We start from the raw sequence: 17,566 nt of genomic DNA, 5'->3' as shown, positions 1-17,566 counted from the left end.
AGAATTGTGTAAATAAACAAAAAAGTATAGCCTATACCCTTAACTTAAAAAATATTTAAATTGTCGGTGTGTCTTTAAGATCTATTTGTTAAAATATTTCTCTAGAGTTTAATAAAAATATCTGTATTAAAAATTTTGGTGGATAGATTTTTTTTTACCACATTATTAGGGGCGTGGGGGGGGGAACATGCCCCTAAATAACTAATTAATGAAACCTTTAGAAGATTTTTCATTCTTGATGTAAAAATCCAGTAAACCCACTCTCATAAAAATACAGTACAGTCCTTAGTACAGTACTTTGCCATTGGGCATTTTCCACTGTCTCTGTAGCACAAAATACCCCAGGTCTGTAGTATTATAGGCATTAATAATTCTGTCTAGATTGGGGTATATTCTCTCACAGTGCATGTACTCTATATTCCATTAATGCCAATGAGTATTTTGTGTACTTAGAGAAGAAATTTACCCCAAAATATGTAATAAAGGTATGTGTATCCAGTGTGACAAGCTCATCTAAAAGGTCTGGGGATACTGTTATAGAATAAATACTGGTTTACACAGAATGGAAGTTTGTTAGCTAACAATCATTTGATGTGTGATATGCATTTAATAGAATTAATTCTGCGTGTCCTGTGTAGTTCAAATTCTTCTCTGGAAACTTTTATTCAGGTACCACTAGTGGAGCAGCATTTCAGAAAAGAGTTCAACCCATTCCTGAAGCATTGGTATCGGGTTACTGGATTAAGTGGTGATTCTCAGCTGAAAATCTCATTTCCTGAAGTTGTAAGAAAGAATGATGTCATTATCAGTACTGCCCAGATCCTTGAGAATTCACTGTTGAATGCAACCACAGAAGATGATGAAGAAGGTGTCCAGTTATCAGGCAAGTTTTTCACTCTAGGTTTTCTTTGGGGGACTTAACGTGTGGTTCCTCTCTGGAAAGTGTCAGTGTGAAAAAGGCACGGTGGGGTTCCATGCTCATTGTTTCTTACTGCTGTTTTTCTAATTGTTAACCTTGCAAACTCAACCTGAGCTGTGAGAGTCAAGATGAATTCTTGCCCTCTTGCGCACCATCACCAGAAATAAAAATTTTGGCAGCCAAATTAGACAGAGTGATACCTTTGCATCTCCATTCCCTTCAATGTGTTTGCCAAAGTGAACTGACTGGAATCTAGTAAACAATTATGTGGATGATGCAAAAGGGAATAGAATCCAGCTGATGCAATCTTAGCTGTGTTGATCCAATAGCAATGATGGACAAAAAACAGTAAGAACTTTATTTTAGTTAAGTAGATATGACTGAATACAGAATAGGAACCACTTTGCTGAGTAGTAAGATATCATTTTTACATAGTCACTTTTCAAAGCCGAATTGTACTTGAGTCCTTAGCTGTTATATTCCTTTACACACACACACACACACACACACACACACACACAGAGAAATGGGATTGCTCAACATCACAACTCTGTGAGGTAGGCAACTATAACAATATCCCATTGTTGGAGAAACTAAGGTCCACAAAAGTTAAACTACTTGCCCAAATTAATAAAGGGATCTGTGAGGGGAATGGGAAGGAATTCTCCTATTTCCCAGCAATAGACCAGCAGTGGAGCTACAGCGCGTGCGCCTGACTCCATTGACTTCAGTGGGGCCACGATTTCACCCAAGCTGTGGATCCTGCCACGTGTAGTCTCCAAATCATGTGTCCCATTTCCATAGCGGAAATGCACCTATTCTGGTAGGCTAGGCCCCTCTGAATAACAACTGTAATGCCTTCCAAAATATACAGGTTCCAAGTGGAAGGGCAAAATAGGTGTTATAAGAATCCAATTCAGGAGACTCTGAGAACCTGCTGGTACTATAGCAATAGACCTGCAATACTTTGGGACAAAGCAAAATGGGCTGTGCCCATTCTGACGTACTGGGGCACTGTGTGAGGACATACACATCTCCTCAGTGAATATATAGCACAAGCTAATCTCCTTTCCTAGCTGTCAATATTCAGCCCTAAAGTGCCCGTTGTTCATTCTCCACATCTCCTCCCTTTCTCCTTATCTTTTCTCATGGCCTTTTTAAACAGGAGTCTTAAATTTCACTCCACTGCCTACATATGCAAATAGAACAGGGAGATGTTTTATGTCTTTGATTGCCACCCTGTGATTTTAAAATAGTATAGAGCATCCTTGACACAGTCCCTTTTCTAACTGTAGAGTACTGCATGCTTCTGCTTTGCATTTTTGTGGCAGGGTTGCCAGTTACGGAGCGCCCCTTCTTGGCCAGGGGTGCTTCTGCAGCACCTTCACTCTGTTCCCTCTCTTTTGGGTCCCCTCTGGATCTCCCCGCAGCCTTTCTCAGGACTTCCACCAACCCCCTCCTGGGGCTGAGTTAATAGCAAAAAGCAGGTCAAATGGTCTTCATTGTCCCAAATATAAAGTCCATTACAGCAACACAAAAGTTCATACTCCTCTCCAGTTATTCTGCCACAGGTGGAGCTCTTACCCTGCCCCAGACTGTTTTTCTTGGGGCTGCCAATCATGTACTTCCTAGTGGGAGCTCAGCATTCTGGGTCTGGCTTCCTTCTCCATGGTGGTGCATTCTCTCTTCCAAAGGAGAAGGCAGCATATATACTGCCCTTCTTCGGAGAGCTTGCCCCCAATTTCCTGCCCCACCCTACATTACAGGGCTTCTGGTCCCTGCCTCCCCCCCCCCCCCCCCCCCAAGTCTCTGGAACAAGGTCTTCCAGCCACCTCTGGTCTTGAAAAACAAGCAAACAATATCTAATTATCCTCAGTTTCCCCAATTACAAGACACTGGTGATGATACAGTAACTTAACATTTCTGTATTCTTTCCAATGGCTTTTGTGTATCTCTTCTATATATAGCTTGCCCTCCTCCCCATCTTTTTTTTTTTTTTTTTTCTTTTTTCTTTCTTTCTTAAGGGAAAAAACCTCTGTCTGCTTAGACTGTGAGCTTCTTGGGCAAGGCCATCCATTCCTGAATGTCTGGAAAGCATTTAACACGTCATAGGTGCTCTCATAAATAAATAATAAAGCACAGTTTGTTGAACACATGGTTAAAAAAGTGTGTTTCTGGGGTTCATTCTTGCAACAACAAAAGGCAGTTTATATAATGTAAAAAAATACTTTGCACTTTAATAGTGCTGTTTCAAACAGATTTCAAAGCACATTGCAATACATACACATACATAAACACAACCCTCCAGGGATATTGCATGAAATTTACTTTCTTTTAAAGCAAATATATTTTAGATCCCAAACAGATTTACAGGGTCCCTCTTCATTAGTGGCATGGTATCCTTTGCTGTAAGAAGATTGATTTACTCCAGTACTGCATTCAAAGGAAATCTTAACCATTTTGTACTGGGTGTGTTTTCCAGACTTTTCTCTCATTGTTATTGATGAATGTCATCACACCCAGAAGGAAGGCGTCTATAACAATATAATGCGACGTTATTTAAAAGAAAAGATGAAAAACAATAGATTCAGAAAAGAAAACAAACCCCTGATTCCACAGCCTCAGATCCTGGGACTAACTGCTTCACCTGGCGTAGGAGGAGCAAGAACTCATCAGAAAGCTGAAGAACATATTCTGAAAGTAAGTAGCCCTTAAAGTTGCAAATCACCAAGGAATATTATCTTATTCAAGCAAAATTCCTATTGAAGTCAGTATTTTGCTGTAAATGAATCCCCTAATTTTTGGTGGGTACATAGGCCTGATTCTGTAAACCTCATAAGTAAGTTGTCCCTTTGAAGTTAGTGAAATCATTTGCATGAGTAAGGATTTGCAGGATCTGGTAAATAGATAGGGTTGGCTTCACTTTATTATTAGAAACCTACAAATCCCATCAGTGCTCTGGAAATTGTGGAGTACTGTCATGTCCTGCAGGAACATGTTGTTTTTTAGATGTGTTTTTTAGAGCTGCTGATATTTTAGAGCTTCAACATTTGTGTGGGTTGAAGAAGGTGGGAAACAATCCAGTAATACTTAAACAGGCAGAAATTGTTGTGGATAGAACAATAAGCAATCAAAGGTGTAAATTTCTAACAATTAGAACTTCTAATTAGGAAGGAAGAATGGGTAATTTGCATAAGATGATTCTGGAGACAGTGGCCAACTTCTGCTCTTATTTACACAGCTGTAAATCCCGTGTAACTCTATTTTAAATGGACTCCATTGGAATTATATTGGTGAAACAAAAAGCAGAATTTAGCCCAATGCCTTAGTGCAATTTCTAGGTGAGCCAATTACTGTTGAATAGGCATGCCCTATAAGAAGAAGTTGTGTTGTCTCAAGCCAGTTAGATTAGGAAGAATTGTGAGGTACTTTTAAAAATACAGCCACTTGCTGTCTTAAAGAAAACCAGAAAAACTATATTCTTCATCTGTATTGAAAACTTAGTAAATAGGATATTTGTTTTTGGTTTAATTTTTGATGAAGAAATGTTGCAATTCAGATTTCTAGACTCTTGCAAATAGATTGCTACTGCTGATGTCATATACCCTTTGTTTTCTACATTCATGAAGATATAAATGTTTCCCTTTATCGTCACTGAGATTAATATAATAGAGAGAAAATATTTTCTTACTGAAAACATCAAAAGTGAAAAAATCTCTCAATCTGTGCAGTTAACAGGCAAATGTCTACATGTTTCATGTTCCAAAAAGGTCCAGGTCCAGCTCATACTTTTATAATTACTCTCTGAAACCCAATTTCCTATATTCCACTTTATTATCCTACATGTATCCAAAGTCTTTTTGATCTAGATTTTTCATGTCTAAATCTTGATGTACTTTTTTTTTTCTCATCTCAAATTCCCATTTTGCAATCTAAGCTGATAGTTACATTTGTTTGTTTCCTCTATACAGGAAGGCTCATCTTCAATTTACAATGTGGTTTGATTCTCTTATCTCAGATGCTTTTCCCACATTTCTTTACATTTTGCAGAACTATATAGGATACATAGGATGTGCACACTGTCTTTTTAAGGAAGAACTTAAATTAGATCAACTACCATGTTAAAACATGTATATAAAGAAAGAAGGCACAGTATACTCATCCAACTGTTTATGTAGAATAACTCATAACATATATGAAAAGTAAAACAAAAATCTTTCTCCTTCCAGATTTGTGCTAATCTTGATGCATATAGACTCATGACTGTTGAAGAACATGTCTCCCAGCTGAAAGATCAGGTGAAGGAACCATATAAGAAGTTTGTGATTGCAGATGACAAAAGAAGGGTATGATGTTTTGTTTTTGTTTTGTTTTGTTTTGTTTTGTTTTTGCAAAATCTAAGCAGTAAAGTACGTTCATCTTTAAAGAGGTATTGATTGGAGTCAAGGTTTTTTAGGCCAACACTATTGCCCTGCAGGTTGATAGTGATCCACAGTATTTCTACTCATCCAACAATAAATGAACTCTTTGGAAAAAGAAACAAAATTTATGTACACCTCTACCCCGATATAACGCGACCCGATATAACACGAATTCGGATATCACGTGGTAAAGCAGTGCTCCGGGGGGCGGGGCTGCGCGCTCCGGCGGATCAAAGCAAGTTCGATATAACGCGGTTTCACCTATAACACGGTAAGATTTTTTGGCTCCCGAGGACAGCGTTATATCGGAGTAGAGGTGTATGTTGAAATTAATGATGCACTGTATTTCTGTAGACAAATGTCAAGCTGAATGTAAAATGTTTCTTTCCTTTTCAAAAAGGCTTTGGGTTGCTCTTATATTTTTGAGATAACAGAAAGAATTGTATTAATTTGGGGTTGTAGTTAAGTTTGTGTTGTGAGGAAATTTGCATTACTTTATACTCATTAGAAATGTATTATGTGGACAGTATAATATTTATGATGTCCTTAGCTATTCATTTCCTTGGCTTTAAGTGTTTAGATAAGCAAGTACCTTCAGCAACCTTAATTGTTTTCTGAAACAAATTTTTGTTTAAGGAATTTCCTGTAGACAATATTAAACTGAAAAGGTCAGTCCATTTTTGTTGCTGGCAGAATAACGATTGTAAGTTTAATTACTTTTTATCCATGTGCTTTTAGGATCCCTTTAGAGAGAAAATTACAGAAATCATGACAGAAATTCAAAATTATTGTCACCTCAACCCAACATTTGAATTTGGAACTCAGCCCTACGAACAGTGGGCGGTTAAAGAGGAGAAAAAAGGTATTAAAAATACTTTAACATAAATGCATCATGACTTTGGAGGTGTTTTAGCCATCTGTGTGTGCAACCATACAAACAGACACAGATACAGATGTGTATATATATGTTCTGTTTTTAGCTGCAAAAGAAGAAAACCGTAAAGAACGTGTTTGTGCAGAGCATTTAAAGAAATATAATGATGCCCTGCAAATTAATGACACTATCCGAATGATCGATGCATACAACCACCTCAATAACTTCTATAAGGAGGAGAAAAGCAAGAAAACAACAGTAAATGAAGACGACGATGAACCAGTAGCATCAAAACTAGATGAAACAGATACGTTTCTGATAAAGTTATTTTACGGTGAGCATGAAATATACGGTAATACTTAGTAAAATCTGAAATCCATGCAGCTGACTAGTATACACTGCTGACGTAATATGTGATTTGCATTGGTACTTATTAGTTCACAGACACTTCTATGGCATTCAGTGCTATAGAGTTTGTATGTCACAGCATACTGTATAAAATATATTAAACACCCTGTCAGCATCATACGATATTTTCATATCTAATGGTATAGTCCATTGTACAAAAGTGTATTCTCGTATTCAAGATTTTGCATATTTCTGATGCAAGCTCAGGAGATCATTTATCGCACGTTAACCAGTCTGTCAGGTACTTGAAGTTTCTGGGGATTGATAATTGTGAGACGCAGTCTCTCATGTCTAGGTCACTGGTGTGAATCCAGTCTAGGTTGATGACTGAAACTTGTTTCTGTCAGATGGTTGTTTGATGGGCTATGTGAAGTTCTTCAAACATGATCATTAAATCCTCTGCCCTTCTTCTCAGGCTGCCAACAAGAACAACTATGACTGCTAATTGTAGGGGTGATTCTGTCATGTGGATAGTTGTTTGGTAGTCTCGGCCTATTGCAGCTAGACTAACATTTTTTAGTACAATAAATAAGGCAAGCTATGCTTCTGATTTGTTATGGCTCTTTTAATTCAAACCCTTGTGCCAAAAAAACACACACTATATTTTTACTTTTCATTCAGAGGAGAAAGTTCTGATTATTGTTAATATAAATTACCATAGACCTCAATGGGAACAGGATCAGACCGATTGATAATTTGGACCAAATCCTAGTTGCCATCTAGAATTTAGAAGTGTGTGTTGGGTTCTTTGTTGCTATAAATACAAACCCTCTGTGCCTCCACCACCACATATGCACACATCATAGTGAGCCAGGAAAAATAGCTTCCTAATAGAAATGGCTTTTTACTAAAGATAAAGCGTACTGGAAACCTGAGGGATATTCTAAAGAGAAAGGGCCCCATCAAATTAGGTCACAAAATTTAGGTTTTGTGAAACCACGCTGCAAAGCCAAACTTATTATAAAGATTTATTGTAAAATATTTAATAGCATCTTAAATATGCCTGGTCCTTACAGAATATAGATAACATCCGTTATTGTAGATAAGCCTCAAAGAGATAATAGGCACAACAGTCACAGTAGAAATGTTTGATATATTTTTTTTTCAACTTCCAGTGGAGGAAGGTTTATATTTAAAGGAAATCCCTTCAAATGTTTGCAGCCTGAACATGTCAACATTGGGTTAATATCTGAGAACTAGAAAGTTAAACAGCTCAGAAAGTAAAACTTAGTAGACTAGCCTGTTTTTCATTGCCAAAAGTGAATGAAATTCAAAGAGCCTAATGAGGGAACAGTAAATTAAAAATCTATTCCATTTTATTACTGAAGGTGGCATTAGTGACACTGGGAAAGAAATTTATTTTTACATTAATTTTTCTCTGTTGTTTAAGACAGGGGATTGCCTATGGGAGGTGGTCCTTACTGTAGATTTCACTGTGTAATGGTTTTAACTAATTAGAGTGCCTAAAGAAACTTGTCACACCTCCAATATTTGATTACATTCTAAGATAGTATTAATAAGTCTCATTCCCTCAAAAAAGCACATTATGTGTGATGGAATTCACTATATGCTCCTCCCATGCTGTGGCAAACATATAGTGTAATGAACGTGTCTAAGGCCATTCAGCTGAAATTTGCATTCCTCTGTAAGGCACTGAACGTATAACGTTTTTTTCAGACAATAAGCCAAACCTGGTGCTTCTTCCATGCAATGGAAATTGTCAGTGCGGGGCATCCTTACAAGGGTCCCTCAATGGGCATGGCCTCTGTCCTCTCAAAGCCACCACCCCACAAATGCACTCCAGTTGTAAGGTCCAGTGTGTCTTAATGTAGGGATTTTTAATATAAAGCCTGCCAACACTTCTCAAGCTGTTCGGTAGATTAGTGTAAGGGCTAAAGTATTGTTTATTCTTGAGAGCGCAAAAATGTTGTAACATAAAGTAGTTTGTAAAGTAAATTGCTGTGTCCCAGCCCTTCATACTGTGGTGTGAATTAGCTTGTATGGGAGAAATATAAATTCATTCTGCTTTTTGACTTTTCTAAAGCATTTATTTACATGATGGCATCTTGTTGATTTTATATTTATTTTTACAGCAAAAAAGAAACAGCTGAAAGAGTTGGCTGGAAAGCCGGAATATGAAAATGAGAAGCTGACACAGTTGCGAAACACCTTAATGGAGGAGTTCACAAAGACTGATGAAGCTAGGGGAATTATCTTCACAAAGACTCGGCAAAGTGCATTTGCCCTTTTTCAGTGGATTAAGGACAACACAAAATTTGAAGAAGTGGGAATTAAAGCTCACTACCTTATTGGCGCTGGGCATAACAGTGAATTTAAACCCATGACTCAGGTAACTCTAACAGAAAATGTAATTAAAGGAGTGGTGTTAAACATGTGTTTATATTTAAAGGAGGCAGCTTGTCTTAATTGTTAGAGCAGAGGACTGGGAGTCAGGAGACCTGAATTCTAGTCCCACAGCTGTGTCTGACTTCGTGCGATCTTGTTCAAATCACCTACCTGCTTTGTGTCTCATTTCTCCATCTGAAGAGTGGGGGCACTCATAGCCACCTTTGGTAAAGCACTTTGAGAGGCTTAGTTGAAAAGCATTACGTAAGTACGTAGAAAACTAGACCATCCCGCCCTCACTTATCAGCTGAGTCCTGGATCAGAATTCTGAGCTATGTCTTCACTGACAAAAAAGGGGTGTTTTTACCATGTTACAACTAACACTCCATTAGCTATCATGCAGTACAAACATAGTGGAGACAAGGCACTGTAGCCAAGGACGGCGGAAGGTATAGTGCTGATCCTGCTACCTCCTGGTGTAAATTCCAAGTGCCTGGTCTTCTCTTCATTATCTCACTCTAAAATTCTATCATGCATTAGTTATCTCATAACAAAACACCTTTGTGTCAGTGAAGACAAGGCCTAAGGTTCCCCTAGAAGAGATGATCTTACAAAGGCCAAACGAGTAGGGATTGTTGGGAATTTTCTGCTTTGGGTGTTCGTAATGTCACCTCTTCCAGGGAAGAACCCAGAACTCTGTGTTAAGGGTCCCTCCTGCAAACACCACCGAGAGCAGCACCGAGAGCAGAATTCCACTTGACTAACACTCAGTACAAGCCTACTGACATCAATGAACTGACTTCTGTCATTTGTTACATCTGTACAAACCCTTGAGTTCAGTGGGGCAGCCTGGGCAGGACAGACCTGGGCCCTTTATATATATATATATATATATATACATATATATTCTGGCACTAAAGTGGGATATTAAACTAATTTTTGTAAAATACAATTTATCCTTAAAAATTGTATTTTAAGAGACAAAAATAATACCTATTGTCATATTTAGTATTAAATTGAAAAGAAAAGAGTTGTAATGTTATTGACCTCTGTCTGTTCTTTGTATTGCTGTTTACTTAATTTGATTAGGCCCATATGCTTCACACCAGGGCTGGATAATTATTGAATGAGAAATTGCCAAAATTCACAATGAATATTATTCACAATGAATCACTCAGTTTGGTTTACTTCATGCTATTCTGTTTGTTGACTGTGCTTTCTGTGTGACTTTCTGCAGCCAAAAATTATTCAGATTTCAAAAATGAATGTTCTAATTGGCTAAATTTTCCCCTTGTATTTCTGTTCTAGCTCCCAATGAGACAGACTATCATTTCAGCACTTTAAAAAACAAGTGTGGTTTACATGCTAGACAGAACCAATTTACATCAGGGTTTCTCAGTTTAAAAATATGTTAGGAATTGTTCCCTCAGAGACATGATTCTGGTTTAGATGAAGATTTTTTGCAATATGGTATAATGATAAAAGAGCAAACAGAGCTTTTCTTTGAAAGCCGCTAGCTTCTAAAGTTGAACAGAGCATGTAGAAAGATTTCAAAAGATGTCACATGTCCCTGCACACAAGATTGTTTTGTTCTAAAAGCCTGGTCAGTGCTCCAGTTTTTTCATTGCCAAGTCACTATGCTGTTTATCTAAAGAGGAAAATTTTACATTAAATTATTATTATTATTATTATTATTAGGAAATTAAAAAACCTTTTGGGCCTGGTTATGGAGGTGCTGAGCCCCATCACTCCAGTTGAAATCAGCGATAGTAGCAGATGTTCGCAGCACCTCTGAAAATCAGCACCTTATTTTTTTTTCTATCAGTGCTGCTGTTAATGACAGAAAAAGAACCGGTATTGTCCAACCCCTCTGACACCTCCTAATTCACTAACATTATAGGGTGAAATTTTCCACATTTGGACACTTAATATTAATATTAGGTGCTTAAATAAAAGTGACCTGATTTTTTTTCTTTTTCAAAGGTATTGTGCATCTACAGCACCCATTTAAGTCAGTGGTGTGGTTTCTTATCCCCTTAAAAAATGCTTAAATATGGTGCCTAATATTAAGTGCCCAAGTTTTCAAACTTTGGCCATAATTCACTGCACTTTTTAAAGAAAGGAAAGGGTGACTAGTTTTAGGTGCTAGAAGTTAACACTGAAAGTTAATATATTGAATCAAATTCATGGAATTGTTTTTACAGAATGAACAAAGGGAAATAATCAGTAAATTTCGTGCTGGAAACGTCAACCTACTTATTGCTACTACTGTGGCTGAAGAAGGCCTGGATATCAAAGAGTGTAACATAGTTATCCGCTATGGTCTTGTCACCAATGAAATAGCTATGGTGCAGGTATGTCAGTTTACAACATGGGTCTTTTTTTTTTTTAAATATGGTTTGTATTTGGGGTTGTGTTTTTGTTGTGGTTTTAAATAAGGTCAGCATTTCTCATTGTCGTGTCTAAAAACCAAAATAACTTTTTTCAGTCAGGAGGCGGATTGGAGGTGATACACAGGAGCTATGCGCTCTCTGATGGCTGTTTTCAAACCAGTTTAATACGAATGATGATTTTTTAGAATTGTACGTATCATATTTGGAGCAAATCTTGGGACCCTTGCGGACTAAAGGGGAACATATAAGAACATAACGTAAGAACATAAGAAAGGCCGTACCGGGTCAGACCAAAGGTCCATCTAGCCCAGTATCCTGTCTACCGACAGTGGCCAATGCCAGGTGCCCCAGAGGGAGTGAACCTAACAGGCAATGATCAAGTGATCTCTCTCCTGCCATCCATCTCCACCCTCTGACAGACAGAGGCTAGGGAAGGTGCTCAGAGAGGTGTTCTGCACAGTTGTATACTAAGGCCATTTCCATGCATCATCCTCTGCCTGTGCACAGTGTGAAATTCACCCAGGTGCGAAGTGCCTGCTCAAAGCTCTTCACAATATTTAAGATCTGTGGTGGCCCTTTCTGAAGATAGGAGGGAGGATGGGCAGAGCAAATGTGAAGGGCTGGCCTTTACTCCCTTGTACCATGTTGGAGAAGGGGCTTCAGAAGGAGAAGTGTACCCACCCCTTCTATTGATTTAATGAGCTTTCATTTACTAACTCTTCCCTGCCCCCTCACAAAAATAATTGACAAAGGCTTTTAGTGGAAAAAAATTCTAAATCATTCACTGACAATATTAATTATTTGTATTGCATCGGAATCTGGAGGCCCCAGCCCTGGTGTGCTAGACACAGTACAAATAGATAACAAAAGACACCCATGCTCAGAAAAGTTTACAGTCCAAGTAATAAACAGAATATAGAATTTTGAAGGCATTTGCTATGGTAAATAACATGCAAAGGAACACTTGCATCCCAAAATACCACTGTGTCAATGCTAGAATTTTATGTGTGAACTAATATGGGGTTTGTGTGTGCAACACTTTTTTTTTTTCCCCGGGCAAAACTTAGGTTCTGAGTTTCAAAGATATTTGTCTCATGATCCCTTTAGTACCATATCTCCTTAACACCCACGTGCTAGGTGTTTTATCTTTAATGGACTACAGAAATAGCCCAGGGTATTAGAATGCTGTTTATCCAAGAGCCAGGTGAATAATCTTTAACTGCAAATATGCTGCACAGGGATTCTTATTCTCTTAACTTCAAGTAAGAAACACTGAACATCTTTAGTTACATGAATATGGCTGAGCGAAAGGCTGTGCAGGATTTCTAAGCCTATGTTTCTTGCAAACTGCAGGCCCGGGGTCGAGCTCGAGCTGATGAGAGCACCTATGTACTGGTGGCATCTGGTGGATCGGGAGCTGTTGAACGTGAAAATGTTAATATATTTCGTGAGCAAATGATGTATAAAGCTATTCAACGTGTCCAAAGGATGCGACGGGAGGAATATTTAAATAAGGTATTGCCTCTGACTCCTACTTAGAATCATAGAATACCAGAGTTAGAAGGGACCTCAAGAGGTTATGTAGTCCAATCCCCTGCTCAAAGCAGGACTAATCCCCAGACGGATTTTTACCCCAGTTCTCTAAGTGGCCCCCTCAAGGATTGAACTCACAACCCTGGGTTTAGCAGGCCAATGCTCAAACCACTGAGCTATCCCTCCCCCTTGTCTTATAAAGAGAAACAGGTGTGTTTCTTGAAGACTAGAAGGAACACTGTCAACACAAAATCTTATTTAAAAAAAAAAGTTATCTGGTATGACAGTTGCCCCCAATTCCTCATGCCAATATTTATTGTTTTACAACCACATTTACCTGTTTTTAAAAGAACATTTTCTCTTTCCTGTTGATGATGATCGAAAAACCCACATAAACTAGGTGAAACTGACTATGAACAAAGTAAAGTAACTGAAAATTTAGAGAAAAATACTGTTCTCAAATCTCTGTGACAGTCGTTGTAGGAGTTACTTGTAACAAGAAGAGCCAGACATAAATTGTTGGGCAAAAGAGTGATTTTAAAGTTGACCGTGTCCTTTTAACTGTATCCATTTCCAGAACCTGTATTCATTGCAAGTGTCTGGAGTTTTGGAAATAAACTTGGAAATAAATCTTTCAGTTCTATAGATCTGCTGCTGTAGCTTCAGCAGACTATGACAGTGTTGTTGTTCTTGTTGTTCTGCTTCTAGATTCAGGGCTTTCAGATGCAAAGTATAATGGAAAAAAAAATGAAGGCGAAGAGAGATCAGCTTAAGACATACAAGGAAAATCCATCACTAATAACTTTCCTTTGCAAAAATTGCCACAAACTGAAATGTTCTGGGGAAGACATACAAGTTATAGAAAACATGCATCATGTCAATGTGAAAAAGGAGTTCCAGTAAGTGTTACCCAACTACTTGTTCTCTTTGAGGAAGGAACCTGTTTTACTGTCAGTATGTCTGCAAAGAGCCCGTAACATTCCAGCTGCTATAAAATAAAATATCAAAGTATTTTGGGGGATATCTAAGCCAAATTCTGGCTAGTAAGAAATGGAGGACTCATTCCTCAGCTACACAAGGTTTTGGTGCAGCTGAGGAGGGTGGTGGGGCATGGTGGCCCTACGCTGAATATAGGATGAAATATCAATAAATGAAAAAGATTGGGTTCCAGTTGCAATATTGACTAGGTCACTTTGTATAGACTGCATGTAATTAACAATCCAACCAACAACCGAAAATGCTAAGTACGTGCAATGTTGCAAACTGCAATACAGCATGTTTATATTTCCTTTTGTTTTCTGTTTTAGCAGTTTTTTGATATTAAACTTGCAACTTTAATGTTAAGCTAATTTTTAACTTCTGTGTATCTTCAAGAGACAGAAAAGCGAAAAAAAGTTGTGCAATTATTTTTGGAGTCAGTTTTAAACATTACGGCTTTATATATTGAAGACAATAAAATAGCTATGGTACTATGCTGTTATATAACTATATCTGTAACACTGTAGTTGCTGAGCTCCATAATATCATAAGGTGAAACTAACCCAGTACAAAGGGGTCTACACAAGGCCCTGTACGCTAGTCAAACGCTGCTTAAACCTTGGTGCTGGGTGTAGAACAGTGATCCTAGGATGTTGCATGGGCATGTGGTGTGTGTTGGGGTAAATTTCACCCACTGATCATAATGTAACAGAAATACTATTAGAAATGTCTTGCTGCAGCTGCACAAAAGAAATTGTAATTGCTTACAATGGAGTGTGTGTGTTGTATTTCCAATTTGCCAATCAATTATTCTTCACTGTGAACTAGCTCTATATCAGACTCCTCCCGACCCTTGAGCACTCCCCAAAAAGTTACTTTTGGTGGAGACCTCTTGCGGTAGGTTTCAGTCTAGGAGAAAGTTTGAGAATGTTTATGAGAAAGTGAAAATGGGGAGTTAGAGAAAAGTTGAGCAGCAGCGGTAAATATTAGTTTCTATGGTAGCAAAATGATAAGGAGGCCCCACAAAGAGCTCAGTAAGCAGCATACCACCTTGTTAGCATAATGTTGGCAGCTGCCTACCCAAGCACTAGATTAGTAATTCTTTTAACACTTCCACAGAGCCTAGGAACTCCAAACATCAAGCATTCAGTAGAATAACGAGCAGAATGAAGTACACGCACTCTGTAGCTTTGTATTTTCAGAACCAGGCACAGCTCCACATTGAGAGGAAATACAGAAGCAGGGCCACCCACTCCCATGCACTATTTCTCCCAAAGCTCCATGGCACATAGAGCAAGCCAGCTGCACCACCACGTCTGAGGGTGTAGCATGCTCTCCTTTCTAAGGAGGGTATGCTCTGATGGCCAGTACGTAGAGAAGGGAGGGTCAGTTATGGCACCACTTCTCCCCTGTCTCCTAAGTAGGAGCTACCAGAGAGTAGCTTCTACACTCAGAGGTGCATACAGAGTGCAGTTGTCATTGTCTTGCCCTTGCATTGTCTTGTACACACACAAGGGTCAGTCAGAGTTTATGGCAGCAGCTCTAGTATAGCCATTTTACCCCCACATCTTACTTCAGCAGTTATGGTCTCAGTGTACTGTATTTAAGGCCATCTCTGCTGTAAAAAGTATAACACAATCTGATTAATCTTTCCTGTCCATTTTCAGGGACCTTTACAGCATAAGAGAAAATAAAACACTGCAAGAAAAACATGCCGATTACCAAATAAATGGTGAAATTATCTGCAAAGACTGTGGGCAAGTAAGTGTGTGTTCCCTTTTTCTATTTTCTGCCAATATATTTCTGTCTGATTACACTGAATATTTTAACTGAAATATAACCTTCCTTACATTTTTCAGGCTTGGGGAAATATGATGGTGCACCGAGGTGTAGACCTGCCTTGCTTAAAGATCAGAAATTTTGTAGTTGTATTCAAGGATAAGAAAACCTCAAACAAAATTTTCAAAAAATGGGGAGAGCTACCAATCAAGTTCCCTGTCTTTGACTATGCAGAGCATTATGTTTCCAGTGACGAAGATTAAGAATTCATTCAAGGATGTAAAGAAATGCAACTATTCAGCATTATTTTGACTGCTATAATCAGACTCCTCTTTTGCATACAGAAGGCCAAATTTTGCATCCTACAGACTGTGGAAGGCCTTGAATGCAGTAAAACTATTGTGTGTGAAGAGGAAGGACATGGAGAGGAGAGAGGACTATGCTGTCTGGCAGCTGTTTACGCTCCAGCATGCAGTGGAGGTTTGGGATGGGTTGAGGAAAAAGAAGACCTCATGGAGCCAGGCTTAGTGTGGGTCCACAGAACAAGACTACTCTACCTACACAGCAGAATCCAGTCACTTATCAAGGTCTCCCTTATATTTTTTTAATTGCAGCTGTCATTTTTATTATTGTAATGAGTGCCTTTCGCTGACTGAGACTTCCTTCAAATAGCCTTTCGCTGGCTGAGACTGTCTTCAAATATTTTGGGGGTTTTATCTCAAGAGACGCTTTTTAAAAAATAACTTGATTGTAGTTCAAATGTGCTGAAAGCAGGGATTGGGAATCAGTTTTTGGTGACACAGCAGCAGAAGTGGAGTACAGGGTATGCAAGCATTATCCCAGTGCAAGAGTTGGTTAGGGCCACTGACTCCTAGAAGCGGTCTAAGCTGGTCATTTTCCTCTCCTCTTTCCTCATGCTCACATTGCTACTACTCAGAAGCACAGGTGAGCTTGCTGTCTCCACTTCTACACTATGTCCTGAAAGAGGAGGCCGGTGAGGGGAGTAGATTTACCTAGTGTTGTCTCCCAGAATGCTCTGCTTCTCTCCCTTTATGCCATCAGCTGGCTACTCCCAAATGTGTTATGTGGTCAGACTAAAACTAAACTACTATTAAAACATGGTTTGAAAAATCACTGTATTTAAACCCATTTAAATATCCAGCCTCTCAAATTCCAGAACTTCGGTGACAAATATAACTTTACCTGTGCAGTAACATGAAAAGACTGTGTAAAATGTTGGAGATAAAATAATGTAGCCCATTAATAAATAATCTCTGTAAACTGTGATACAGCTTACTTCCTGTCGCCATTAGTGCATAGACATTCATATACAGTAATTGTTGGAGCTTCTCTTCATGACATATTTTTTTAAACATGTGGTGTAAAATCCTGGTCCTATTTGAAGTTGATGGCAAAACTCCTATTGACTTCAATAGGGCCAGGATTCCACCCTTGCAATTTAAAGTGCAGCTCTGCGCTAAAGTGACTGCAAAAATGGCACCATGTGGTTCCATATTTGTCTCATTGACCAATTACATATTTTCTCAGCTTACAAGTAAGGTAACTGTGGGTTTTGTCTTGTCTTCCATAATGTCAGCGTTGTAAACTCAACCTGGGATCTCTGAAAGTAAAGCTGTGTTCTTTCTGGCTTGATCATCATTGCTGGTAACCTTGACCTGCATAGGCGCCGACTCCATGGGTGCCCCGGGGCTGGAGCACCCACGGGAAAAAAAATAGTGGGTGCTGAGTACCCACCGACAGGCTCCTCCTCCCCTCCTTAGCACCAGGCTCCGCCGATCAGCTCGTCCCGTACCCCGCAATGCCTTCCACCGGCCACCATCAGCTGTTTGGCAGTGTGCTGGTAGAGGATCAGGGGGTGGGCCTGGGCGACACATGGCCCAGATGTGGGGAGTGG

The 17,566-nt window shown here is 38.9% G+C and overlaps 1 protein-coding gene across 1 annotated transcript in view; it reads left to right on the top strand.

The window, feature by feature from the left end:
- Positions 1–17,080, top strand: part of IFIH1 (interferon induced with helicase C domain 1) — a 38,751-nt gene extending 21,671 nt beyond the window's left edge. Inside the window, exons 6-16 of the mRNA XM_065412872.1 lie at positions 670–883; positions 3,402–3,619; positions 5,149–5,265; positions 6,079–6,202; positions 6,321–6,548; positions 8,716–8,972; positions 11,173–11,322; positions 12,715–12,876; positions 13,603–13,793; positions 15,540–15,633; positions 15,732–17,080. Of these exons, the coding sequence (XP_065268944.1) occupies positions 670–883; positions 3,402–3,619; positions 5,149–5,265; positions 6,079–6,202; positions 6,321–6,548; positions 8,716–8,972; positions 11,173–11,322; positions 12,715–12,876; positions 13,603–13,793; positions 15,540–15,633; positions 15,732–15,914 (1,938 nt within the window). The 3' untranslated portion in view covers positions 15,915–17,080. The remainder of the gene's footprint in view (positions 1–669; positions 884–3,401; positions 3,620–5,148; positions 5,266–6,078; positions 6,203–6,320; positions 6,549–8,715; positions 8,973–11,172; positions 11,323–12,714; positions 12,877–13,602; positions 13,794–15,539; positions 15,634–15,731) is intronic.
- Positions 17,081–17,566: the final 486 nt, after the last annotated feature.

Source organism: Emys orbicularis, chromosome 11 (assembly GCF_028017835.1).
Source record: "Emys orbicularis isolate rEmyOrb1 chromosome 11, rEmyOrb1.hap1, whole genome shotgun sequence".
NCBI lineage: Eukaryota > Metazoa > Chordata > Testudines > Emydidae > Emys > Emys orbicularis.
This window is presented reverse-complemented; position numbering and strand designations above follow the sequence as displayed.